Raw genomic sequence first — 27,561 nt, 5'->3', positions numbered from 1 at the left:
GATAAGGAGAGCGCAGACATGCGAGGTATGCACTTCAAGCGGAATCGGTCAAGTAATTTTCGTCAAGAAATTTAGCACAGCTGATTTGACGTTTCGCTTCAACTCCGTACTAGGATCCGGAAACAAGCGACGCTTTATTATTTCTTGAGCGATTCCTTGCCTGAATTTTCCACGCATCGAGCTAAGCCAAGAAATTTCTTGCGATCTGCGTACTACCCATCAGTGGGAGACATGACTAAGTTAGCATCCGGAAGGTCACAAAAGCTGGAAGGATATGTTGGGCAGGGCATGTTGCCTGCAGTCCCGAACCGAGTGTTGTGGCGAGGAATTGTTAATTCTGGCTCTCCAACAAGGCTTTCGGAGCTATGTAATGTTTCGTTGATCAAACGTTTGATTTAATTTTATTTTATTTATACTCAAAGTATTGAGATTGACGTTCTCTTTTTTTGACATTTGATCGGATTTTCTTTTAAGACGAACGGACCCTCTTTTGGTATAAATTTATGGATCAATGCAACAAAATAACATAACTTAAAAAAAAAACGATTACTCAAGCAAAATCGCATATCTGCTCAAGCATTTTTGTTCTTGGTGTAAAAGACCGTTGATAAGATGATAAGACCATAACAAATGTTGCTTTTCTTAAATGTAACCGGGACGCAGCGAACTAATTCTGTGATTTGCGAGTTGATTAGTAATTTCCGCGTCACAAATTTGGGTAGCCGGGGGAATGAGGTGCAGTTTGCTTCGGGAGCTTAATTCTGCCCTCCTAGCCCCTGTAACCGCATCACAAAGTTTCCATCCTAGTAGCCCTTGGAGTTGGGCTTAGAAGAATGATTGTTTTCTCTGTTTTCTACATACGCGTTTCGTAGCAGGCCATCATGGAACGAACAATCTGCGAGGTGGCGCCGCCGCCTGCTTACATGTAGTACATATATCGATAGTCGTCCGTATCGCTATCGTAGAAGTACTGGCACACGTCCTCAAAATCTGCGAGAAGAAAATTCAGTCAGCATAAAGTTTCCGACAGAAATACCGAGTGCTTCTAGGGTCTTGCACCATTAGGGCAAGTGTACCTTTGGTATTTTTTTTTTGACACGCGGTTAGATACTTATAGGTGCTTATAGTACCTAACCCTCTACAAAAATTCAAACCAATTGGTTTGAATTCGACTTAGTTATGGCGCCAAGGGCCCAAGATAGGTACACCTGCCCAAATGGTACAATATCCTACCTAGGTCATGATCGAGGCCCCACATTACGTCGTCTTCATCGTCATAATCATAGCCCATGAAGTCCTCGTCGTCGTCGTCATCGTCCATGAAGTCGTCGTACAAGTCGTCGTCCTCCATGCCACCATAGAAACCTTCCGTACTATCGAACGAGATGTCCAACAGGTGTCGATTGGCTTCGACCAATGTGTTCTGAGAAAGAGAAGTATATTTTAGGAAATATTATCACGTTACATGCAGGGTTGTTACAATACAACTACGCGGATTCACCCACGAAATTCGGCCCTCGCACAAATTTGACGTAGCTACCCTTCCATGGTTCAAGCGTGCATACCTTCAGTATCACCTGGCAGATGGTGGTCTGGCCGACCATCATCTTGAGCTTGCGGCCTCCGTCTCTGCAGCCGACCGCCTGCTCCTTCAGAATGTCGATCGCCGAAAAGATCAACCCCTCGGTAATCTGGCAGTAAGAAATGTCCAACAGTTTGAGCTGGGGGTTCTTCCGGATGAACTCGATCAGCTGTTTGTCGGTGATCTTCGTACAGCCGGCAATGTGCAACTCGACGAAACGTCCGGTGCCGCACAATTTCGCCAGATGTTCATCGCCAAAGTCCAGCTTGTAGTTCATTTTGAGCTCCTTCAAATTGGTGAGCCTGCTGAGCACGTTGTAATCCACCGAGGTGAAGATACCGTCCGACATATCCAGGTGTTCCAGTTGGTTCATCTCGGCGAAACCCTCCATCATCTGATTGATTGGGGAGTAACCGTTGAATTTGAACTGAACTTTTCGCAGACTTGGCATTTTGGCTAGCAGTGCCATACTTGCAGGATCCACGCTTTCATAGTGATTGTTGCAAATCAGGTGGTCCAATGCGGTCATTTTCTCCGCGATGGCCTTGATCGCTCCGGAAGTCAACCGACCGCAGCAGGTAATGTTTAGATATTCTAGAGTTTTATTGTGTTCTACGAATCGGGTGAAAGGCTTTCCCTGAATGTTTTGACAACCTTCTAGATCCAGAGATATGAGGTTTTTAACATTAGCCAGACAGTTGCCGGTGATTCCACTGTTCTCTGAGAGATCCAACCGCTTCAGCTTTTTCGCCAACTTCAAATGCCTCTCAATCGAATCCTCCAGGTTGCATGACACTAGACTCAGCCCATCCAGTGATTTGAACACTTCATCGAACCCATTCAGTGCCTTGACGTTCAACGCAAAATCGTTAATGTTCAGTTCCATCAAATTCGGGCAATAACGAGGTATCAGTTTGAGAATTCTATCGCTGGGCTTCAGGAAGCGATCGCTAGAAATCGACAAATTCTCCACATACGATCCAATTTCCGAGAGGATATTTTTAACATCTAACAAGGTCAGATACTTCTTGTCGCTAGGGTCGATGTCGAAGTCTAGCATCCTGTACTGTTTGAACGCTTCTGCTGTGATGCCTTCCAGCCTGGTGCAGGTCTTTCTTAGCGCCAACAGATCAAACAGCTCCAAATAGTCGCAAATCAGAAGCAAGCAGTCATCGTTCAACTGCAAAAGATTCATACCGTCCGGTTCCGCTTCCTCCGTGGAATGGCCGCTTTCCGCTTTGACACTACTGTTGGGATCCGCTTCGGTGGATGTGTCTTTCGGTGCCACTGATGGTCCATTGGAGGTTCCGGCTACTGCTTCATCGCTGCAATCGTTTGGTTTCTTGTCACCCTGTTCCGTTTTCTGCTTCTTCTTGAGGTAATCCTCTTGATGCCAGCTGTCGGCGGGAGCCACGTAGCATCGCTGCTTCAGCTTGAACTTATCCTGCAAGCATCTGCAACAGAATGCATAGATACGTTACAGTTGGAATTATTTAATACATTTTTAGGTATGACATAAACGAGGATGAATTTAATGCAAACTAGTAAACTTGGGGCAATGATAGCGCAAGTCAGTCCAAAGCTGATGGCAAGGAGGGGTAATTGCTGAAAAGTTCTTGACCACACAAACGCCATGGGATACGAAAAAGGTATTTTAATGTGGGATTAGAATGTTGGTACAGACTTGAAATCTCGATTGCGAATAACAAAGTAGAAAATACGACTCGATACAATCGGCAAAGATCCACGCGACGAAAAAAGGACTACGATTGGATACTTGGAACATGGAATTGCAAGTCACTTGGTTTCGCAGGATGTGGCAGAATAACCTACGAAGAATTACATCCCCGCAACTTCGACATCGTGGCGTTGCAGGAACCTAGTTGGACTGGACAGAAAGTGTGGAAAAGCGGGCAACGAGCGGCTACTGTCTACCAAAGCTGTGGCACCACCAATGAACTGGGAACAGAATTTATAGTGTTGGGCAAGAAGCCATAACGTGTGATCGGGTGGCAGCCGGTCAACGCAACTATGTGCATGGTGAAAGTTAAGGGCCGTTTCTTCATGACGAGATGACGAGAAAGGAGCGTTCTACGCGCAATCAGAGCAAACATACATACACAGAGAAACAGACGTCACACTCTGCTCGCTTCCCATCGATCAACTTTTTAACGGTTGATTAAATTATTCGGTAGTAGGTCGATTGACCACCCGCGGCGCTGGCATCGGTTTTGCTCCTGTTTAACGTTTGCTCACTACCGCCACCTCGTGATGGTCCGGCCAAACACAGGACATTTAGCATTGGGCGATTTTGTTTTCGTGACGATGTTTTTTTTTTTAATAAAATTTGTTCTAAGTGTTAGGTCTGTTTCTCTGTGATACATAGTTTGATGAGTATAACACATCGTGAAGCGAAGTGCTCGGAAACGCTTCCCGAAATGTGCTATTCATTCTCTTGCCCGGTTCAATACGAGAGCGCAATCAAGAGAGAATATGCTCGGCAACGCTAATGAAAGTGATGCATTCGGCAAGAATATTTTATTGTCATAACTCTTGATTATTATGGCAATACCGCCTGGACAATAATAAATGCAATTAAATTAATTAGTATGTTACGTTTTAAAAACAAACATGCGTTAAACTATGATGAAAATAACGTGTATTCACATTTTTTTTTTTTTTTTTTTTTTTTTTGTCTTTATTATAGAGACTTTCAGCCTGGGGCTGGTTCGTCTCTTTGATTATAGAGGCGCAATAGAGGGCCACCTTGGCAAAGCATTTAACATAGTTACAGAGTTGAATAATTACAGAGTTTGTTATTATTTTGTTACAAATATTGGTAGCGAATCATGTCCTGCATACGTGCGTTTTTCATCATTGGTTAAGGGCTGTTGTTGTTCCGTAAATCATTATCGTAGTCCTATAGTCGTGGCTTGTGTCTTCAACTTTAAGTGGTTATTAGCTAAATTTGCTCGTAGAGTTTTGAATCTTTTAAGAAAACTAACAGGGCTGCTTCTGCGGATGGGTCGTTTGCAAGGATGTCTCTAATTCCAGTGTCTAGTCCGTATGTAGTTCTGTAGAATTGATATTGAGGACAAACGGCAAGTATGTGTTCAACGGTCTGTCGAATTCCACATATATCACAGATAACATGATGATATCGTCCAGACGGCATATGACTAATACGTGTGTGACCTGTTCGCAGTCTAGATAGGATTCGTTGATCTCTCCAGTTGGTTCGGTCGATCCATTTCTTCGTCTCGCCCTTCACCTTGCAAAGAAAGAGATGACGTTCTTGTTGCCATGTTGCTCCCCATGCTTCCGTAATTATATTTTTGACCCAAGTTTTCGCGTCTTGGGAGGGGACTTGTCTTGTGAGTAGCTGTGAGTTACGACCTGAGGCCGCAAGCCGATCAGCACTTTCGTTGCCGGATATGCCGCAGTGGCCAGGAATCCAAACGAAGAGGATACCAGGATTCATTGCCGCACGAATTGCTTGTACCCATGGGTGGCGTATTCGGTCCGTTTCAAGGGCTTTGAGAACACTTGCGGAGTCAGATAGTATCGCTGTATGAGTTGCCGTTGCATTTGTGACCGCTAGGTGAATGGCTGCAGCCTCAGCGGAGAAAACTGAACACATGTCTGGCAGTCGTTTATGAAAGTCTCGTTCCATTCCTGACACCCCAACACCAACTCTATCATCAGCCTTTGATCCATCGGTATAGATTATATCATATCCGGCTAATGTTGTCGCTTTCACACGGTTGAAGGTACTTAGGACTCCAGCCGAACTTTCACCGACTTTGTAGTGTCGTTGGAAGACCCAGTTGACTTTTGGTTTAGGCGAGTCCCACCTTTGGTCTCCAATCCGGTCCAATTCCGCTACCGGGGGGAGTTCCTGATGGGCTATTTCCTGAAGGAGTTTGTTAGCCTCCCCAAGGAGAAACACTCCCTCTACATCTCCATACGTCCTTTCAAGAAAGCTCAATGCTCTTGTGCACATGGCAGTGGCGATAACGTAGTAGAATGGCAACACTCCAGCTTCGGCACATGCAGACGACGCGGGGGTTGACGGAAGTAAACCGGAGGCTGTTCTTACACAACGATTGTATACTGGCCCTAATATCTGTAGCATTTCTTCAGATGACCGACAAGTTAGCTCTATCCCGTATAGAAGTTTGCTAGTTACGATCGCGGATGATATCCGCAACGCAGTTTCACGGTTATTGTGGTTGTGACGACTCGTTATTGATCGTAGTAGACGGACCCTGGATTCACATTCTTTTTTGGTCATGTTGAAATGTTTTTGAAACTTGAGATGACGATCTAAATGGACACCGAGAATGCGGCAATAAATCTTGTAAGGCACTACCTTGTTTTCAATTTTTATGGGTTTTAAATCCGCTCGGTGCCGGTTATTGCAGATGTGTGTGAAGGTACTTTTATCTGCAGATAGTTCAAATCCTACCGATTTGGCCCATTTGCTGACGGCCGTGACTGATGCTTGGAGTTTTCTTCGAAGTAGAACTGGCTTATGTCCGACAACAACGATAACAATATCGTCAGCATAAACGAAGATGTATATGTCTTTGGGGAGCGCCTCGAATACTCCGTTCATAGCCACTAGAAACAGTGTCACTGCGAGAACGGAGCCCTGGGGAACTCCGGTCTCTTCCCTGACTATGTTTGACCTGTGACTCCCGATGAAGACCTGAAAGGTCCTGTCCAGAAGAAAATTTCTTATAAAATGGAGAATGTGCCCGGCTAGGCCCCATGCAGACAATTGTTTCAGGACAAATGGTGTCCAGGTTCTGTTGTATGCTTTGGAAATGTCCAAAGCTGCTATGTCTACGTGCTGATCGGTTCGGAGAGCGTCATCTAGAACTTGACCGAGAGAGGCAAAGTAGGTTCCTGTTCCGAAACCTTTTCGGAAGGCGTGTTGTCGTTGATCCAGCAAGTTTTTGTCTTGCAGGAAATCGATGAGCCTGCGGTTGACCATTCGTTCGAAGACTTTACAGACACAGCTCGTTAGGGAAATAGGTCGATAGTCCTTTGGTTCAGTCGAAAAAGCACCGTTCTTTGGTATAGGAGTTACCAGGCTATGTCTCCATTGTTTTGGGAAAAGGTCATCGGTCCAATTTTGGTTCAGTAGATTTAGCAGAGTCTGCTTTGCCCTTCGCGGTAGGTGCTTCAGTAGGGGGTACCCAATATCATCGGGACCGGCAGATTTACCTTTACCACTAGCTAAGGCAAAAGTAAGTTCCTTCATGGTGAAGGGTTGATTTATCGCCAGAGAGGAGGTATCATGAGGAATGGTCACTGCTTCCAAAGATGTTGATGAAACATTGTTTCGTCTGATGAAATGATGATCGTAGCCACTGATTGAAGAGAGACTAGCAAAGTGTTCCGCGAGCTTATTCGTTACCACCGTAGGGTCTCTGGAGATTCTGTTGTCATGACGAATGCCTATTCCTTTGGTTCTCCTCTTCCCACAAAGAGAGTTCACTCTGGACCACAATTCCGTAGTAGTCTGGTTGCTGTTGATTCCGTCGATGAATTCTTCCCAATTTCTGCTTTTGGCGTCTCTGATTATCTGCCGGCATTCGTTTCTCTTTAAGCGGTATTCCGAAATCATTTTGTCTTTGTCTGGGTGATCAGCTGGAAGCCTCTTTACCGCTCTCATTGCTTTTCTTCTCGCTTTGACGGCAGAACGAGTTTCTGCAGACCACCAGTGTAGAGCTTTACGCCCTGGAGTTGCACTCGTCCTAGGTATCGAACTTTTAGCAGCATCTAAGATTGTTGTAGTGAGCTGACCGATAGTAGATGGGTTTTTGTTATCCATATTTTCCTCTATGGCTAATTCGAATGCGGCCCAATCCGCTTGGTCATAACACCAACGAGGACGTCGAGATGTCTCGGGTGGTTTATCATTTACACTAATGAGTATGGGCCGGTGATCGCTTCCCATGGGATCCTCAAGGCAGGACCACAGCAGTCGATTGGTAATTCCTCTACTGGCCAATGACACATCGATCGCAGTGTCCGTTCGACCTCGCGTAAAAGTCGGAGTTCCGTCATTCAGTACGACTAGGTCACAATCTTCAGCGATTTCTGCGCAGATTGTACCTCTAGCATCGGGGATGCAGGAGCCCCAAAGAGGATGGTGGCTGTTGAAATCACCTAGTATTAGTCGAGGTTCGTCAATTTGTCCAAGGAGGGCCCGAAGCTCTGTCTCTAAGTCCGGTAGATTGTGACATTGTATGTAGATGCTAACCACTGATAGTGGGAAAGGTTCCTCGATGCGTGCAGCTGTAGCCACTAAATTGGAGTCCAATCGAATCGGTGAGAAGCGTACAGATGAATGTATGCCGAGTGCTACCGATTGGTACACATTATTACCAAACTTCGATAACCATGTGAACTGTCCTCGGAGGCATCGGTTCATCATTTCTACGTTGGTTTTGTGTGTTTCTTGGATAGCAAGGACGAAGGGGGAGTTTGTGTTGACAAGCAATTCAAGATCTGCCAAATTGTTACAAAATCCGTTCATATTCCATTGGATAGCGATCGTCGTTGATGTTCTCGTTGATGGAAAGGATCTATTAGTCTCCGAAGAGAATTCGGTGGTCACTGCTGAGAAGCGTTGTGGCGCGATCGTGTGGCCTTTTGTTGAGTGACTTGGTACGTTAGACCAGTTCGGGCCGTAGGTACATTGTTGGAGCCTGTCATACTCTTCAGCGTTGGTTAAAGCACTCGAAGGCAAGGCCAAACGAGCGGTGTTTCGCTCTAGCTGTACCTCGTGTTTAGTGACGGTGGTTGGCGATGTTACAGATTCGTTGTGTTTGCGGTTCGAAATTTCTGCGTGTTTCTCGGTGTTTTTAATGTTTGCAGCGGCAGGCATTCCTAGTTTAGTATTTCCTATCCATCCAGGGGAATAGGTGCGAGCACCCTTGTCCGTCCCTCTTCTGCCATCCCTGGGGCGCCGAGGGTTGTCCGTAAGTTCCGGTGAAGCAGTGACGTCCGCACAGACGGGGCCCCGACTACCCTTAGGGAAGGGCAGGAAAAGACCCGGGGAACGAGGTGGATACCTCTTGTGCGTCCCGGAGACGAGAGAATCCACTGAGCGCCGAGGGTTGTCCACTGGTTCCGGTGGTGGTATAACTTCCGCACCAGAGGTGCCCCGACTACTCAGGGCTTCTAACGTCCGCTTCATCCTGTTTCCGTTGTTGTTGTTCCACATTGTTCGAGAGAGAGTGTTTGCGTATGGTGTAGCTGAATTTTTCGTCTCTTGATTCATATTACATATGTTTTCGTTGTCAGTGTTCTTCGTCAAAACGTTTGGTGTGTAGTTAGCCATTGAGTCGTGTTGGAGATATGAGGTCTAATTTGAGCTGAGTAAACGACGAGCGAGGTAACGAGCTGACAACTACCTAAGATTCCATTGTCAGGTCATCGCCCGACGGATTGTCGGGGATGTCTAGTGGTAGATAGCGATCTGTAGTTCTCATCTTGACGGGTTGATTTGATGTCGGATCGATCGGAGATCGTAGCCGTTTGGAAGATCTGCTTCTCGGCTTGTCCTTACCCCTGGAACCACGGTTGCGACTGCGACTGCGACTGCGACTCTTACGGGGTTTCTGCTTCTGTTGTTGAAAGTTTTGGCTGCCAGTGTTGCTTGTGCCACTTGATTCTTCTGGGGACTTTGGAGCTGGAAGGTCCGTCGGCGTGATGTCTGTTTCGGTTTTCTTGAGTAGAGCGTTGTACCGCTGAGTGACTTCGTTGAGTTGGCTCTTCGTAGTTCGATAGAGATTTTTGTACATGTTGAGATCATGCTGCAGTTTGTCCACGACAACTTGTTGGTCCTGGAATTTCCTGTCCCATTCGTTCTTCTGTAGTTCCATTTCCTCATCTTTCTTGTTCAACCGTTCCTCCATTTCTGACAAACGTTTAAGAATTTCCACATTGTTGTGAGCGTTACTGGAGTTTCCGGTTTGCCCGGATTGTGACCCACTTCGGTTTTGCTGATGGAATTTCTTAGCTGCTTCGTACGTCATATTCAGGTTCACTCGTATTTTGGCGATTTCGTTTTCGGTCAAATAAAATGGGCATTTTTTACTTGATGCGGGGTGTTCCGATGACTTACATTTGACGCAGTAAGCCATGAGGAGGCATCTTGTTCCTTGAACGACTTCGTGAGTGCCAGCGCAAGTGCCACAAATTTCGGTATTCTTGCAACGCAGCTTTGTGTGACCAAACTCCCAGCATTTGTAGCACTGCATGGGAGCGGGGTAATACGGCCTTGTCGCAGAACGGATGAAGCCGAGATAGACGGTTTGTGGAATCGCTGTACCGGATACGGTGAGAATTAGCATCGGTGTGTTGATCCTCGTATTTCCATCACCTTTCCGAGTGATTCTCCTGACCGACGTTACGCCTTGCTCTGTTAAAATGTCTTGTATTTCCGGTTCCGTCAGATCTTGCACCTCGTGACTGAAAATTACACACTTCACGTAGTTGTGAATGGGATGCTCAACGATGCTTACTGGGGTATGATCGAACAGTTCTGTCAAAGCTTTCAGTTTTGATACTTGTTCCGGTTTCCTAACTTTCAGAGCATAGCAGGTTCCACGATTTTCGGGAAAGGCTCCCTCAATCGGTCCGCAACATTCTTTCACGGATATGCTAACAACTGTTGGATTTTTCGGTAGGACTGCTGGGGCGACTGGTTGCAATCGAAGGATTGTCAGTGGGCCAAAAACGTTAGCTGGGTCCATCCATTCAGGGACTGTGCGTCCCCTGTATGAGCCGTCAATCGTATTACCACCCATGGCTCTTCCTCCGGGGTCCCCATCAGGAGGGAAATCCCATCCCGGCTTCATGGCCGAGAGGGCACGGTGAAGCAGTGTTCACTGCGTAGCCAGAATAGTACCGTTTACCACCTGCGATGGAATTGCTCTTAACAGCAGCAGTAGCAGCAGATGGAAAAGTGAGATGCAGACGAACAGCAGTATATGGTTTCCCTTCTGCTCACAACTACAAATTAAGCAGTGATCGTGTGAGAAGGCTAGAACAATGGGGCACCAGTCGAGATATTTTACTATCGAGAAACCTCGTGCCAAATCCCGTTTGATTATGATTTAATTCGCACTCCACGCACTTAAAACCGTATTGCGCACTACCGCCAGAAGTAAATATACAAAAGCGGTCTCGAGAGCTGACGAATTAATTAGTAACGAGGCCAAAAAACCGTCAGGTATCGCACGAATTGCAAAGCAAACAAAGCGACCGTCCGAAGCAAAAGCTTGCGATTGACTGAGTATTCACATTGTTTGAAGCCAGCGATGAGAGAGCATCAGAAAGTATAACAGTATAACACTTAGCTATGCCCGCTCATCGCTGCAGCTTGTCTATATTGAAGTACCGTGGAGGGCCCATATTCTGCGCACCTAAGACTTTCTCAATTTCAATCAGCTGTCATAAATTTCAAATCGAACCGATTTGACTGAATTTTTGACCGCGCATACAAGGGAAAAATATAATTCTTATACAAAACACATATTTTTTATGTAAAATCATGGAAATTCTAAACTGTGTGTTTGTTCCTAATTCTGCGCACCCTTTTTTTAAATGTTCCTTATTCTGCGCACTAGTGTTCCTAATTCTGCGTACATGGGAAAAACTCTAAAAAGATAACACATTGTAATGAGAACATGATTCATAGATCAAATTCAACCGAATTCTTCATTTTCAACTTTTATACGACATTACGACCATATTGGAACTTTGCATGTACCCAACATTGATACTACCCACTTTGATTACTAAGCAAAGTGAATTTTCATCATGATACACAAAAGTATTTGGTAGCATTAACGAATACTACTATATAAAGCTTTTCAGTTATACGCATAATATGTACACTCATTAAATTTTAGTAAAATTTACTTTAAAGTGCTTTTAAGGCAATATAAACTTTTTCGCCATGACAAGGTGGCACAATCTTTGTTTACAAACTGAGACTTCTTTCTTGTTAAACTCCAGGGTTTCCTCTGTTTAAGAAAATTCCATATAAACTCGCATTATATGTCGCATTTGACGAATGTTTGCATGTATACATAAATTTTCCTCCGAGGTTGATAGCAAATGTTTAAAACAAGTGGGACCATTGGCGGAGACAAAGGGGGGCAAGAGGGGGCACTTGACCCCCCTAACTATAAATTTCTGTTTAAATACGCCAAAAAATGTTTCAGAAAAATTAACAAAATAAATTGAATTAATTTGGCGCCAGCAAATCTCACTAGATACGCCAAAAAATGTTTCAGAAAAATTAACAAAATAAATTAAACTAATTTGGTGCCAGCAAATTTCACTAGATACGCCAAAAAATGTTTCAGAAAAATTAACAAAATAAATTGAATTAATTTGGCGCCAGCAAATTTCACTAGATACGCCAAAAAATGTTTCAGAAAAATTAACAAAATAAATTAAACTAATTTGGTGCCAGCAAATTTCACTAGATACGCCAAAAAATGTTTCAGAAAAATTAACAAAATAAATTGAATTAATTTGGCGCCAGCAAATTTCACTAGATACGCCAAAAAATGTTTCAGAAAAATTAATAAAATACAGGGGATGGCCAAAATGTTTGGGATAGGCCACTTTTTCTTCTCTCACAAAAAAGTTCAACATGCTATAACTTTTCATAGAGTGCATCAAAAAATCTCAAATTTTGACTGTTTGTCAACCTATTATATGTGCATCATTGGTACAAATTTGGGCTCGATTAATTAATCTCTCGCAAAGTTAGAACCGTTCGGGTAAAACACTATTTTTTAGACAACTCATTTTTGAGCTGTCATATCTCGAAAACTAGTGAACCGAATTGAATGAAATTTTGAACGTACACTAACAATATTCAAATGCTTCACAAACTATTAAAACATAGATACTTTTTGAACGTTGAAAAAAGTTATCATAGATAGACACTTTTTGTATTTATCTCAAAAAAAATGTAATTTTTTTACGCCAATGTCAATAAATTTTAGTGTTGATGTCCAAAGATTTTCCACTTCTGTTCTCAAGTTATGTTTAATCAGATATATTAGAGCCAATTTAGCCTAAAGGAAGAACACATTTACTAATTTTTGTGTCTTATTGTAAATTTGACTTATTTTCCTCTATATGGGTAAAATTTTCAACCCGGTTGAACTTAATTAATCGTGTAAAAAATAATACATTTTATAACGTTGTATTAAGTATCAATATATTGTTGATAAACATTAAAAAATTCATTCAATTCGGTTCACTAGTTTCCGAGATATGACAGCTGAAAAATGAGTTGTCTAAAAAATAGTGTTTTACCCGAACGGTTCTAACTTCGTGAAAAACTATTCAATCGAGCCCAAATTTGTACCAATGATGCACATATAACAGGTTGATAAACAGTCAAAATTTGAGATTTTTTTGATGCACTCTATGAAAAGTTACAGCATGATTTTTTTTGTGGGAGAAAAAAAGTTCCCTATCCCAAACATTTTGGCCACCCCCTGTAGATAGAATCACTTGGGCGTCTGAAAGTTGAACTAGATTTGACAAAGTAGTTTTTTCAACTTAAAGAAAATATTTGATTTTGGATCGGCTCCACTCGAACTATCGGATCAAAAATTCAAGAAGCGTAAATTAGCCTTTAAAGTTTCTAAACTAACTTGTTAAAACGTAATTACATTCACCGGATTGCTAGAAACAGAATATCGTAGTTATAACAAACTATGGTGGCATTTATATGACGTTTGTTTATTAATTATATGTTTAAAACGTAGTGTTGAAATGTCTGCGCAGAATTAGGACCACCATTTCATACCGGTTCCTAATTCTGCGCACCTAAGAAGAACAAGAAGATTAAGAAAAGAAGAAGAAAACTCAAATGTTTTTTGTCGATTCTGATTCCTCGAAGACAGCAGTACATGATGCACAAGAAAAAGCAGACATTATCTTCACTATTTATGTCGCAAAATGCTTCAGTTGATGAGGCAACTTTTTAGCAGCTTCGCTAACGGACACAGATTTCAGGCAATTTCCAGTACTTGAAACACCATTTTATTTTTTTTACAAAATAATGGTCGTTAGTTTGAAACATTTTTCTTCACAAACTATTTTATTACTATTGAAACAATATTCAAAAAATATATTTGAAGCAAATATTGAACTAGCGTCCATGATTTTGTTGTATATACGAGAAAGTGCGCCGAATTAGGGACTGCGCAGAATTAGGGCCGGTCACGGTATCTTCATACAGTCTAGACACGCTTGATAATTGAAACAGAACCAACAAAAGGAAAGAAAAACTGCTGAGTGGTTCACTTATCAATTTAGCTGCCAAACACTACAAACATACGATGGTTGCTCGCCGCGTAACGTGAAAGTCGTTGTCGGCGACATGAACGCGCAGGTAGGAAGAGAGGAAATGTACAGACCGGTATTCGGGCGGAACAGCCTGCATACCGTATCGAATGATAACAGCCAGCGATGCGTAAACTTCGTAGCTTCCCGTGGTATGGTAGTCCGAAGCACTTTCATCTCCCGCAAAGATATCCACAAAGCCACCTGGAGATCACCCGACCATCAAACAGAAAAACAGATCGACCACGTTCTAATCGACGGTAAATTCTTCTCGGATATAACCAATGTCCGCACATACCGCAGTACGAGTATAGATTCGGATCACTACTTAGTCGCTGTATGCATGCGCTCAAAACTTTCGACAGTTATCACCACGCGTCGAAGTCGAACGCCGCGGCTCAACATCGAGTAGCTGCGTAACGTAGAAGTGGGGTTCAAGACTACGCGCAGCAGTTAGCAGTGGCCCTACCAACGGAAGAGCAGCTTGGCGCAGCTACACTTGAAGATGGCTGGAGGGACATCCGATCCGCCATAGGTAGTACCTCGGCTACAGCACTAGGCTTAGCGACTCCGAATCACAGAAACGACTGGTGCGACGGCGAATGTAAACAGTTGAAAAACGAGAAGAATGCAGCATGGGCGAGAATGCTGCAACACCGTGGTACAAGAGCGAATGAGCCACGTTATAGACAGGCACGGAACAGGCAGAATTTAGTCTCCCGGAGGAAGAAGCACCAGCAAGAAGAACGAGATCGCGAAGCGATGGAAGAGCTGTACCGCGCTAAGGGCACACGGAAGTTCTACGAGAAGCTGAACCGCTCGCGCAGAGGCTTTGTACCACAAGCCGACATGTGCCGAGATAATCACGGGAATATTCTCACGCGCGAGCGTGAGGTGGCGACAGCATTACGATGAGCACCTCAATGACGACGTTGCAAGTACCGAAGGTGGCTTGGTAACAGATCTAGGAGTATGTGCACAGGACGAAAGACTTCCGGCCCCTGACCTCCAAGAGATTGAGGAGGAGGTTGGCCGGTTGAAAAACAACAAAGCCGCTGAAGCAGATCAACTACCAAGCGAGTTTCTGAAATACGATGGAGAAGCACTGGTGAGAGCACTACACTGGGTCATTACTAAGGTTTGGGAGAAGCAGTATTACCGAGGAAATGGATCGAAGGTATCGTGTGTCTATCTACTAAAAGGAAGACAAGTTGGATTGCGGGAACTATCGCGCGATCACACTTCTGAGCGCTGCCTACAAAATACTCTCTCAAATTCTATGCCGTCGTCTATCACCGATTGCAGGAGAGTTCCTGGGACAATATCAGGCTGGATTCATGAGTGAACGCGCTACAACGGATCAGATGTTCCCCATCCGCCATATGTTGCGGAAATGCCACGAATACAACGTGCCCACTAGACTGGGTCAACAAAGTCGATTTTTTGGAACAAAGCTTTTTCGATGCGTTTTAGCGTCCAAAGCAACTGTGCAAAATTTGAGAGCGTTTGGTCGCTTCCCCGTATTCCGCATTGCGATTGAAATTTGTATGGAATTTAGTATGGGAAAACGTGCTTTTTTGCATTTTTCTCATAAATTGAAATTTTTGGTCTAAGACAGTCTAACCAGTGACGGTAAAGTATAGCCTAGGATATGCCGAAAAACTTTGCCGAAGACCACAAAGTGATCCGACACTTGTGAAAAAAGTTATAACGTACAGATTGCCCAGTGGTGCTTAACATTTAACATGTAAAGGAATAACATCAATAATAAAATCTCAATTTTTGGCCTAAGTTACCAAGCGAATAACTTTTTTCACAAGCGTCGTATCACTTTGTGGTCTTCGGCAAAGTTTTTCGGCATATCCTAGGCTTTGCTTTAACGTCATTAGTTACATGGTATTAGACAAAAGAATTCAAGTTATGAGTAAAATGCAAAAAAGGACGTTTTCCCATACTAACTTCCATACAAATTTCAATCGCAATGCGGAATACGGGGACGCAACCAATCGCTCCCAAATTTTGCACAGTTGTTTTGGGCGCTAATATAGATTGAAGAAGCTTTGTTCCGGGTTGATACGATCAAATTTAAAGTTTCTCCATACAACGTTGACCCACTCTAGTGCCCACACATCACTTGTTCATCGATTTTAAATCGGCGTATGATACAATCAATCGAGACCAGTTATGGCAGATTATGCACGAGTACGGATTCCCGTATAAACTGATACGATTGATCAAGGCGACGATGGATCGAGTGATGTGCGTAGTTCGAGTATCAGGGACACTCCCGAGTCCCTTTGAATCTCGCAGAGGGTTACGGCAAGGGTATGGTCTTTCGTGCTTGCTGTATAACATTGCTTCTTTAGAGGGTGTAATAAGGAGAGCGGGGATAAACACGAGTGGAACGTTTTTCACGAAGTCCGTTCAGCTGCTTGATTTCGCTGATGCTATAGATATTATAGCTGGCAAATTTGAGACGATGGCGAAAAAGTACATCCGACTAAAGAGTGAAGCCAGGCGAATCGGATTAGTCATTAATGTGTCGAAGTCAGAGTACATGCTGGCAACGGGCTCCAGGGAGGAATCACCGCGCCCGCCACTCTAAATTTCTATCGACGGTGACGAAATCGAGGCGGTTGCAGAATACGTGTACTTTCGTGTGCCGACACTAGCAGAGAAAGTCAGAGACGCATTGTGGAAAATCGAGCTTACTTTGCACTCCGCAGAACTCTTCGATCGAACAAAGTTTGCCGTCACACGAAGTTAACTATCTACAAAACGCTGATTAGACCGATAGTCCTCTATGGGCGCGAAGCATGGACTCTACGTGCAGAGGACCAACGCACCGTTGGAGTTTTCGAACGGAAGATACTGCATATCATCTACGGCGAAGTGCAGATGGAGGACGAGAATTGGAGAAGGCGAATGAGCCATGAACTACATCAGCTGCTGAGAGAACCAACCATCGTCCACACCGCGAAAACCACAGGCTATGGTGGGTAGATCACGTCATCAGGATGTCGGATAGCAACCCAACTAAAATGGTTCTCGAGAGTCATCCGACCAGTACAAGAAGACGTTATGCGCAGCGAGCTAGGTGGGTCGACCAAGTGGAGGACGATCTGCGGACCCTACGCAGAGTGCGAAACTGGAGACGCACAGCCATGGATCGAGTAGAATGGAGACGACTCCTACGTACAGCAGAGGACACTCAGGCCTTCCCGGATAAAAACTAACCATAGGGTATTTGGTGAAAACCATTCCTATACCATACAGTGTACCAGCTACAATATAGTGTATTGTAATGGAATGGTTCGCTAAAAGCTGTACACATTGGTAGCTACTATACATTTACATCCGATCTTTATGTAACAATGTGTTATACTGTTTTTCTTACGTTTGAACCATTCACTATTCCGAAACAATCTTTTTCCGTGCATTTTTAATTATTTATTCAGTTTAAGATTTTTTCCGTGCTTTGTTTTGTTGATGTTCGTGACATTTTTGTTGCAAAGGAAATGAAAGAGAAAAAAGTGAATAAGTTGAAACATCTATTTAAAGTCAATAAAATTTTTAAATAGTGGTAAACCAAGTGTCCTAAGGACTGCGCATATCCAAGAGATATGGCGGGCTAGGTATGTAGAGTGCGATGAGAGGAATACGAATGTAGGTCAACCCGGAAAGACGCAGGCCAGATTACCGTAAATCTGTGGATGAGTTCAACACTATTCTTTCTCTTCTTCTCTCATGTGAACTAGCCTTGTACCACAACCGAATAAAATGCGATTTATTTTTGACGTAGAGCCATTTTTAACATATGGACTGGACTGGACACTGAAACGACTTCTGATATAAGTACGTCTTCGCATTTTAACCTAACTTATAGTTGAATCGAACTTGACAGTTTTTTCATGAGTTGTTATGTACATATTTCATAGTTCAGTCAAACTGGAGCCTCAATATTGCAATAACGGTTAAGCACGCTGTAATGATACTTATGTACCTCGTCACCCACTTCATGCAACTACATTACTGCCGGTGGAAGCATAATTGTCCCATGTGCATTTTTAACAATATTGAGATTTTGCAGCCCATAACCATGTATCGTGGAGTACTATCATATGGGGAAATAAAAATAGGTAGTTTGTTCCGAAAATTGTTGAAAAAATGCATGGCCGATTTGTAACATTCTTAAAAGTGGACGCATAAGCGTCACGTTTCATTGGAAGTCCTATGGAACTATAAAATCGCTATAAAACAAAAAATAGTGCTCAAATTAAAAATTGGTTGATGTTAGAACACGATTCAGCACTTATACTTCATAGTTGAGACAATTTACTTTTTTCGAACTTTGGACGCGATTTTCTCTATTGTCTGTTTTTGCACATGGGACATTTATGCGTCCACCGGCAGATTAGTGGTCTATAACACTTAGCGCGCTAGGCATAGTTCCATCATGCCGCTCAAAGTGTTGCCACAAATAATGCTTAGTTTGCAAAACCCAGTTATCTGGCTGGTGGGACATGGGAGCCTAAGCTTCAACTGTTAATGCAATCATAGGCTACTCACACTTAGACGAGTTTAGGTTAGTTTGGCTAGAACTGCCATTAACGAAGGAACATGACGAGATAATATTACATTATATGGTTTATCTAATGTAACATAACAAAAGAGAACCATTCCAAAACCACGATTAAATTTATAACCAGTAGTGAAATTCAATTAAAAACAATATATTTACGGTACGTTTTATTGTTTGAAACCATACGTGTACCATACAATGTACGGTATATTAAAGCCCACGTATCAGTATTTCTAACAATTCATTTACAATAAAATGTATGGTTTTGTAAAAAAATATATATGGAGAAAAATATTTTTGACGTAGGACTACGTCTCTCTTTTCTATACCGGGTGTCATTCTAAATTTTCAGAAATCAGCCGCGTTACGTTTAAAGTGGAGATTTTGAGCGTTAATAGCTCAGCCATTTCTTGTTGAATTTTCAAAATTTTGGCACCAATCGATTGCAAATCTTTACACCAATTATGTCCAATAATAATATTTGCTGTTTTTCAATAACAAACTATTGAAAAATTGGGAAAAGTGAACCCATGTTTATTCCAGCCAATCACGATCGAGCACATTTTGGAGCACATTTTGGATGCTCCCGTCGAATATAAAAGCTACTGCTTCTTCGCATCTTCCCTCATTTGCCTTTGTCGTCTCGAGGTGAACGCATCGAACGAGAGCTGCCCACTTTCTTCGTTTGCGTTTTCGCTCATTTTTCTTTGACGGCCGTGTCGGCTCGGTGGCGGTGGGTTTCGGCAAGGGTGCTGTTGCACATTCACCTTCTAACCGTCTAACGCGGCAGACCAAGGAAGTGTTTGAACATCGGATTGATCGATGGTGGTGGCAGAGGCAGCAAAATCCACAGAAAGATCAGCGACATACGAATTTGCGAGTTGCGTCGCTGGCCTCGGGGCTCGGTCCTTTCGCCGATTGATTGGCGGTGGCGCATTGATGATAGCATCAGGAACATCCAGGGCAACAAGCGGCGGGCCAATTTTCGACGGCGTTCAGCATTCAGCACGGAGGAATCCAACACGCATTGCGTGGCATGATGAATTCATGTCATTTTTTGTCTAAAATCTTTCAATATTCAATCGGTTCTTTTCAGGACCATAGAAAATTATTCATCAAGAGTTGTGAATCAGATAATTATTTCATTCCATCATGGATCGGTAAAAGTGTGGTGCAACCGAAAAGTGAAAGATTGAATGCTTGGTGGCCCCGCAAGAATGATGATGCCGGCCACTAATGGTTCCATCCGGAATTTATCAACCCTATCCGAACCATTTTTCGTGAAACATCGATAAATTATAACGTTGTTCGAGTTAAAATGATATTAACCTTACAATATTTTGATTACTTTATTCGTTAAATGTAAATTTTCTCATTTCTCGGTTGATTAACCGTTTCAAGCGTCTGGTGCATGCGGGGCGGGTCATGCAAATAAAATATACTGAAAAGCCAGCCGAATGGGAGGAGCTTAATCTGCTAATCTAGGGGCATAAAAGCTGCTCCCTCTGATTTCTTTCGTCATTTTCGTTGGATCAGTCAAGCAGGGTGGATGTCACCTCCACACCTGAGCACTACCCATCGGCGACTCTCGGCTATCGTGCTGATAGCGTCATGAATCTTATCCACGGCAGAAAGCGGCCTACCAATTTTCGATGGCATCCTGCAGGATTAGCACGGAGAAAGCCAACACGCATTGCGTGGCAAGGCGGTTTCATGCCATTTTCTTCCTGAAATCGTTACTTTATCAAACAGTCCTTATCAGGATCACCAAAAAATGATTCTTCAAGAGTTGTAAATCAGATAATTTTACTCCATCAATCGAGAAAAGTGTGGTTCACCCGAAAAATGAATGATTGAATTCCGGCCACTAATGGTTCCACACAGAATTCAGCAACGCATTACCCTATCAGAACTATTTTCCGAAAAACATTGTTTAACTCTAACAATTTTCGAATTAAAATGATCTAAATCATCCAATATTTTGTTTACTTTAACGCTTAATGAAATTTTTTTCCATTTCTGGGTTGATTAATCGTTTGAAGCGTCTGAAGCAGGCGGGCGGGCCATGCAAATGAAATATTCTGGAAAGCCAGCCGAATGGGAGGAGCTGCATCTGCTAATCTAGGGGTATAAAAGCTGTTCCCTCTGATTTCTTTCTGGATTCCGCCAGACTGAAAAAATGTCGAATGTCGGGTTAAAGTCGGGTCAATTTTTATCGAATGTTGGGCCACTGTTGGACCAACATCGATCAACTATTGGGTCTATGTTAGGTTTGGTGGCTAAAATCAAAATAGGTGAATGATAGGTTGATGTCGGGTTTGACGTCATCAACTATGGTAAAAGCTTTAAACCTACAACACCACAAATTTATGCTTCCTAGCTGGGGCTCAATTGAATGATGTGCCTTGACTGAGGCTGGAGCTGAAAATTACCCAACGTCTCCACTAGACAGAAATGTCTTGCCATTTTGCTGCCAGAAAGAGAAAACGTAACAGAAATGATCAACACCGCTGCTTTCCATGCAAACAGCGAGAGAACATTTCTGTCATGACACATCTGTCCAGCAAAATGGCAAGACATTTCTGTCTAGTGGAGACGTCGGGTTAGTAAAAGCTCGAGATCAGTCTTACCCAACCAATCACAATCAAGCATAGTTCTGTGAGGCGACACGACGAAACTTATATAAGTGGTGCACACACTCATTTCGATCATTTCATCGGCACACACAGCAGCGGACGGACAGCACCGAGCGGCAGCAAGATCCCAAAAAAGATCCGCTTCAACGGATGAGCAAGCGGGTGGCACCGCCCTCTGTCCAATGAAGCCTCGATTCTTTTCGGATCCATCGGCAGTGGAGGCAGTAGCGGAAGCAAGATCCAAAGAAAAATCCGCCTCGGCAAACGAAAATTCGATTGGCGTCACTTTTCGTTTGCCGGGGCCCCGATTCTTTCATGGATTGCCGGCGGCAGCAGCAGCGAGATCCCAAAAAAGATCCGCTTCAACGGATGAGCAAGCGGGTGGCACCGCCCTCTGTCCAATGAAGCCTCGATTCTTTTCGGATCAATCGGTGGTGGCGGCATGGGTGGCAATGAATTATACCAAAATGGTTCTTTTAAGGGCCCCAAAGCTTCCGAAAGAGTTATTTGGAGCATTATTCAATTATTTCTAAAAATTCAACTAATTCTAATTTTTATAGTTTAGTTTATCGATAAAGTTTAATTTTTATACTAAATATACACCGCTGTATATTTGGTATTTGAAATTCCAAATTTACTGTCAATGTCATTCCAATCGAGTAGGATACCTGTCAAATGCGCTTTAAGGTTGAAGGATTCGTCATTGACATAATCGTCATCATTGAAAGTTCGAAAGCAGTTTTCTCATTCTAAACTGAAATTTCTGCAGTGAAAATAAGTTCACTGTACTCCAATCTTCAGCCGCAATACAGTGAATACATTTTCACTGCGGAAATTTCAGCTTTGTACGAGAAAACTGCTTTCGAATTTTCAATGATGACGATTATTTCAATGACGAATCCTTCAACTTTAAAGGCATTGCTCGGCAGCATCATCGTCATGATACGGGAATCATCATTACCAGCAACAATCGCCAGATTTCGAGTCTTTAGCATATAGTGATTTTACTCTGGCCGTTATTTTTGCTGAATAGATACACGTTTACTTCATCTGTGAGCCCCAAATTCTTTATTATGCGTTAAAAATTAGTCCTACGTCAACATTGCGGTTATGGCTCAGACATTACACACTCCTAGTTTTTTATATTGTTACGATACTTAACAACCCGTATAGTATATTGTAAAAATCTTATTTACAATTCACTGTATGGTGTTTACATTACATCTTATTGTTTTTGTATTGTCTATTTTTACAGTGGTGTTTATTGTAACAATATAGTTCTAAATAGTACTGTTACAATACAACATTCGGTTTTTCTACTGTATTTTTTATTCGGGATAGTCTGACCGAAGTAAGACACCCTGAAGATGACCTGGAGGATAGCGTGCAAGGTGGACGGACCAGGTGCAGATGAACGATCTGGAACTGCATCTGGACTTCAATTGTTGATTCTGTTTTATTACAATTGTAATGTAACGCTCAATAAATAAATGAATGAACAGACGAATATGGACGAGAAAACGGATTTTTACCAGGGGGTGCACTACAAACGAATACTCCCTATATCTCACAGCAATGTATTCAAGTTCTAGGGGTTGCCTGGCATCCCCGGCACCCCCGGTAGTTTCGCCAATGCAGACGACAGAGAAACATTATCCTAATTAGTGCCAAGTAGGTAATCATTCGAAATGAAAAATCAATCAATATCAGTTATTAAGAGGTCCACCACAGACAAACAGACATATCACTTGAAACAAAATGCGATTAAAATCATCGTCACAAAGTATAATCGCCCAATGCTAATTACGTTGTGTTTCGCAAACTCACTGAGTAGATGGCGGTAATGAGCAAACGTCAAATAAGAGCAAACACGATGCAAGCGTCATAAGCGAGAGATTTACGAACTACAGAATATTTGAATAGTGCGTTAAAAAGATAAACGATGGGAAGTGTGTAGAGTGCAGGGCTGGTAGCGATCAGGTGACAAAATAATAGTGACTTTAGTGACTAAAATTATCAAAAAAGTGACCAAATAGTAACTGAATAGTGACCTCAAAGTTATTGGAAAACTGAATTTGTAGGCTGAACATTCGATGAATTACAGTAGACGTTCGGTCGGTGCAAACGGTTTAAATGCAATGCTTTTTAACTGCAAGTCCGGTAAGTGCAACAAATTTGCAGTTATCGCACCGCTATCCGTCAAAACGGTGCGCCAAGTTAGCCCAAATGAACAGTCGAATGAATTTTGCGTTCATTTAACGTCAATTGACGAGTTGTTGACGTCTATCTGACGTTGCAGTTATCGAATTCTGTTCGCTAAGTGAAACGTAAACATGTTGCAGTTATCGAACGTCTACTGTACCAAATTACCTAGAAAATCAATCTATAATTTTCAGCTAAGTCCCAGAGTTTATGATCGTGAATACTTTATTGTTTGAATAATCCTGTTTTGTTTTTTAAAGTGTTCAATTTAAGAAGCCTCAACTATATTCTCCTATTTTCAAAAGCTTTGTTGATAACTGATTGTTAGAGACAGTATCAAAATACCACCTCATCGTACATATTGTACGGCATTGGCGTTTTGGTACAAAGCATGAATTGGTCATACGACATTTGCTGATGAAGTTCAGTACTACAACTATCAAAAACGGGTTAACTTTTGCAAATGGTGCAAGTATAATGACTTGTATTCAGCTGTTCTAATTTCGTCAAAAAATTACCGTACACGGTTTTCAAAATTAAGTGTGTTGTTGTTTACCAAAACAGGTGTTTTCAACAGCTGTTGTAATTTGAAGAACAGTTCAAATATAAATTATGATAGCAGTTGCAATCATTGCAATTACTCCGTCACTATGCAATAAATTCGAGTAAAGATTTCGTAAAGAAAGCTCGCGGAACTGGAGGTTTTAATTGAATAAAACTGCTGAATTTCAAGAAGAGATTTCAAAAAGATTTTTAGATAAAAGCTCTGTCACATGTCCCGACAAGAAATTACTGGAAGTATTCTTGGTGAAGTAAATGTGAAGATTGAATTGTCAAGAATACTGAAGATATTCATACTGCACTCCTAAAAAATATAGCCTAAAATGTTTTGGAGGAAATTTTGAAACTGAATGAATCGATAAATTTCTGATGAAACTAATATGTTCCTTATCTTGAAGGCCCAAATGAAAAACTGATCGAATTTTTGAGAAAACATTACAGTATTAGAGCACATTTTGGGAGAGAAACTTTAGCAGATCTTTTGTTGAGTCTCATCATCGCATATATGATGACGTTTTGGTTTTGGCACTTATAAAAACTCAGATATAAACAAAAGATTCTTGAAGAAATGTTTCAAGAAACGATTTTAACAAACTTCTATATTCATTAAATAAATAATAAATAAATAAAATAAATTGATAAATTTCAAACAATACTCTTAAAAATAACTACCACATTTTGTTTCACTAGATTTTTTAAAATATTACGTGCATAAAGATTTTCATCAGAAACTCTCAAATAAAGTTCATCATAAACTGATTCGGATTTCAGCAAAAAGCTGCTGAATAAATGGCGTCACAACTACGACCAGTAATTTCATCATAAATTCATCTCGCATTTGTAACAGAAAATGTTTGGCAAACTCTAAAAATAATTAAAAATATTCGATTAACTCAAGAGAACCCACAAAATGCCACAAAAGTTCAGCCTATTGGACGCAGTGGCTTAATAAAAAAAAAAAAAAAAAAATCATGATTTAATCCAATAAACTTAAGGCGAAACTGGAAGCATTTTCTCATTTTTTCGGTTTTTGTTTTTTTTTTAAATAAGAAGCAATATTTTCAAAATCGGTTTTCGTGCACATGTAGAGCATGGATCAAGGTATCTTCTGAATTTTTTTGAGGTGGAAAATAATTGCCATTTTTGCAAAAATCATTTTTTGTGAAATTTTGTTAAAAAATAATTTCTGCAAAAACGAAAAATATTTTCACATACAAAAAAAAATCAGAAGATACCTTGATCCATACTCTAGATGTGCACAAAAACCGATTTTGAAAATTTTGCTTCGTTATTTAATAAAAAATCAAAAACCAAAAAGTGAGGAAAAGCTCCCAGTTTCGCCTTAATGCACCATTGATTCATAATTAGTTTTTGAATTCATGGACATGGGGTGATATAATTAAACTGACATTTCAGTGTTACTTTTCAAAAGTAAAGTAATTCTGAAATTCAGTGGCGTTTCCCTAACCTCAAATCTACCTGTTCAACGAACGTAAATTCATGAATTTTCACATCAAATTTGCTTGTAACTAATGATGAAAATAGTTGTTTTCGTCCATTTTCAATATAATTCTGTTCATGAGTTCTCCGTAAATGCAAGTTTTAGGGTCATTGAACAGGTAAAAAGTGAGGTTACGAGGCGCCACTGCTAAAATTCATATATAATCTCAGCTACGAATCTATCATCACTTCTCTCGAATACGATAAAATTATAAAAAGTCGATATTATAATGATGTAATAAGCGGCGCAGCCGAAATTTTTTTAAAAGAAAGGTTTCTGAGGAAATTTTGGCATTGCTGTTTTATTAAAACTCTCATATGATCTTCTCAATGTTGTCAGAATTACGAAAATAGTGACTTTAGTGACCATTTTACTGAGAAAAGTGACTTTAGTGACTTTTTCATGCAAATAGTGACTTTTTAGTGACTGACTCGAAAATAGTGACCAAATCACTAAAAAGTGACTCGCTACCAGGCCTGAGAGTGAGACGTCTGTTTGTCAGTGGGTCCACCATTCGTTAACATACCCTACGTTCTAAGTAATACGTCTAACCGTCCCTTAATCATTGACACAGTTTCAAAAGCATGTTAAATCAATACATTTGCAATGAACCTTTCTAGAGCCATGGCAAACACCATTTTTCCTTACGAATAGGTGCAGAATTGTTCCACTCTTGTTAGTTCCCACAAATGCAAAGAAAATGCAACCACGGTCAATAACACAAACAAAACTTACTTGGCAGCATCCTCGCAGCGTTCGTACGCGATAAATCCGTACCGGATGATTCGATCTTTATACCGGCGATAGCCTCCCCGACCGCGACCTCGTCCTCGACCGCGGCCCCGTCCACGGGACGCCGCTGCTTCCTCCACACCGTCATTGTCGTACTGGTTGTTATCCTGACTGGTGTAGATCCGGACGCTTTTGACCGGTCCATACGGTTCGAATATGCTGCGGATCACCTCTTCCGTGACCGAATCCGCGTTCCTTGTGAAGCTGGCATAAATCGTATTGACCGGATAGCCATCCTCGGTGTGGAAAATTCGTTCATCAGTTCGATCGTCGCTCGGATCCGGTCCCATGCCGCAGTGTGCCTTTCCTGACAGATCACCCCGCATGTAGTTTAGAGCTTTTAGCAACTGCAGCCCGTTGATCGGAACCAAATCGGAATCATCATCGCTGTCACTTGACGGACGGAACATTCCCAGATCGTCCCAATCCGGTGGGGCTGGATTGCGATTACGGCCACGGTTGGCTCCTCCTCGGCCGCGACCGCGTCCCCGACCACGGCGACCATTGTTGCGATTCACTGCCAACAACACATTTTCATTATCACACAATTCAATCCAAATCCCATAAAATTCTAATCTTTAAACACTTACTCTTTACAATCCGCTGGTGGATCCTTTCCGAATTCCTTGACAACAGCCTAAAACAAGCTGCCGCAGCTTCCGTCCTTCGAACAGGAAAAAACGCGTGTGCTTTCCGTCGCACGCAAATTTTCCACAAACACACAAACTTTCCACCACTTTTTTACCTGTAAGACCCTTTGTATGCTACTTCCTTTCCTTTCCTTGTCGGAGAGCCTCGACAGATGGATGGAACAAAACGAATTTAGCGAAACAAAATATACAAAATCGAGAGAATTCCCTCGTAGACAGTGCAAACCGTGCGCGATTTGTTTGCAGCTGGCAAATTTCTCGCGTTGTTCGGGATCTCCTCGTCGCCCTCGGACGAAAATGATGGCAGATTTTTCGGTGGCGAAGCGTTTGCTTTGGCTTTTGTTTTCTCCGCTTTCTGGCTGTTTTCTTTTTCCGCATCAGCGGAGACGAGACGCGCGCGGAGAGAATATTTTTAAGGAGTGATGTGTGATTTGGACAAATCTTATGCCTACACTGAACCAAAACATCCTCCTCTAATTGTATTTTTCATCATCCGCCTTTTGTTCAAAATCCATTCTTTTTTTTCTCTCCTTTTACTGGCTCAGACCTTTTGATCCATATAGCCAAAGGTTGTGAAATTTAACACACTTTGTATGTGTGTTTCAAATTTAAATGAATGGGACGACTGAACTGAAGCCCCTTTAGTAATGTTCGGA

At 42.1% G+C, this 27,561-nt stretch overlaps 2 protein-coding genes across 3 annotated transcripts in view; both read right to left on the bottom strand.

Annotated features, from left to right (window-relative positions):
- The window catches only part of LOC109409852 (V-type proton ATPase subunit F), a 421,144-nt gene that overhangs the window by 33,445 nt on the left and 360,138 nt on the right, over positions 1 to 27,561 (bottom strand). The window lies entirely within an intron of this gene.
- On the bottom strand, positions 390 to 27,283 carry LOC109397125 (uncharacterized). Its single transcript, XM_019669461.3, has 5 exons — positions 26,846 to 27,283; positions 26,199 to 26,772; positions 1,566 to 3,036; positions 1,234 to 1,423; positions 390 to 990 (listed from the first exon to the last, which is right to left on the bottom strand). Coding segments are annotated over exons 1-5 (2,307 nt in total). The 5' UTR covers positions 26,847 to 27,283; the 3' UTR covers positions 390 to 919.

This window comes from Aedes albopictus, chromosome 3 (assembly GCF_035046485.1).
Source record: "Aedes albopictus strain Foshan chromosome 3, AalbF5, whole genome shotgun sequence".
NCBI lineage: Eukaryota > Metazoa > Arthropoda > Insecta > Diptera > Culicidae > Aedes > Aedes albopictus.
This window is presented reverse-complemented; position numbering and strand designations above follow the sequence as displayed.

Bases quoted from the DNA above. Each gene is read 5' to 3' on its own strand.
- LOC109397125 (XM_019669461.3), bottom strand. The intron at 3,037-26,198 runs GTAAGTTTTGTT...ATTCTGTTGCAG, and splicing joins CGCTGCGAGGATGCTGCCAA to ATGCTTGCAGGATAAGTTCA. The intron at 991-1,233 runs GTAGGATATTGT...TTCTTCTCGCAG, and splicing joins GGGCCTCGATCATGACCTAG to ATTTTGAGGACGTGTGCCAG.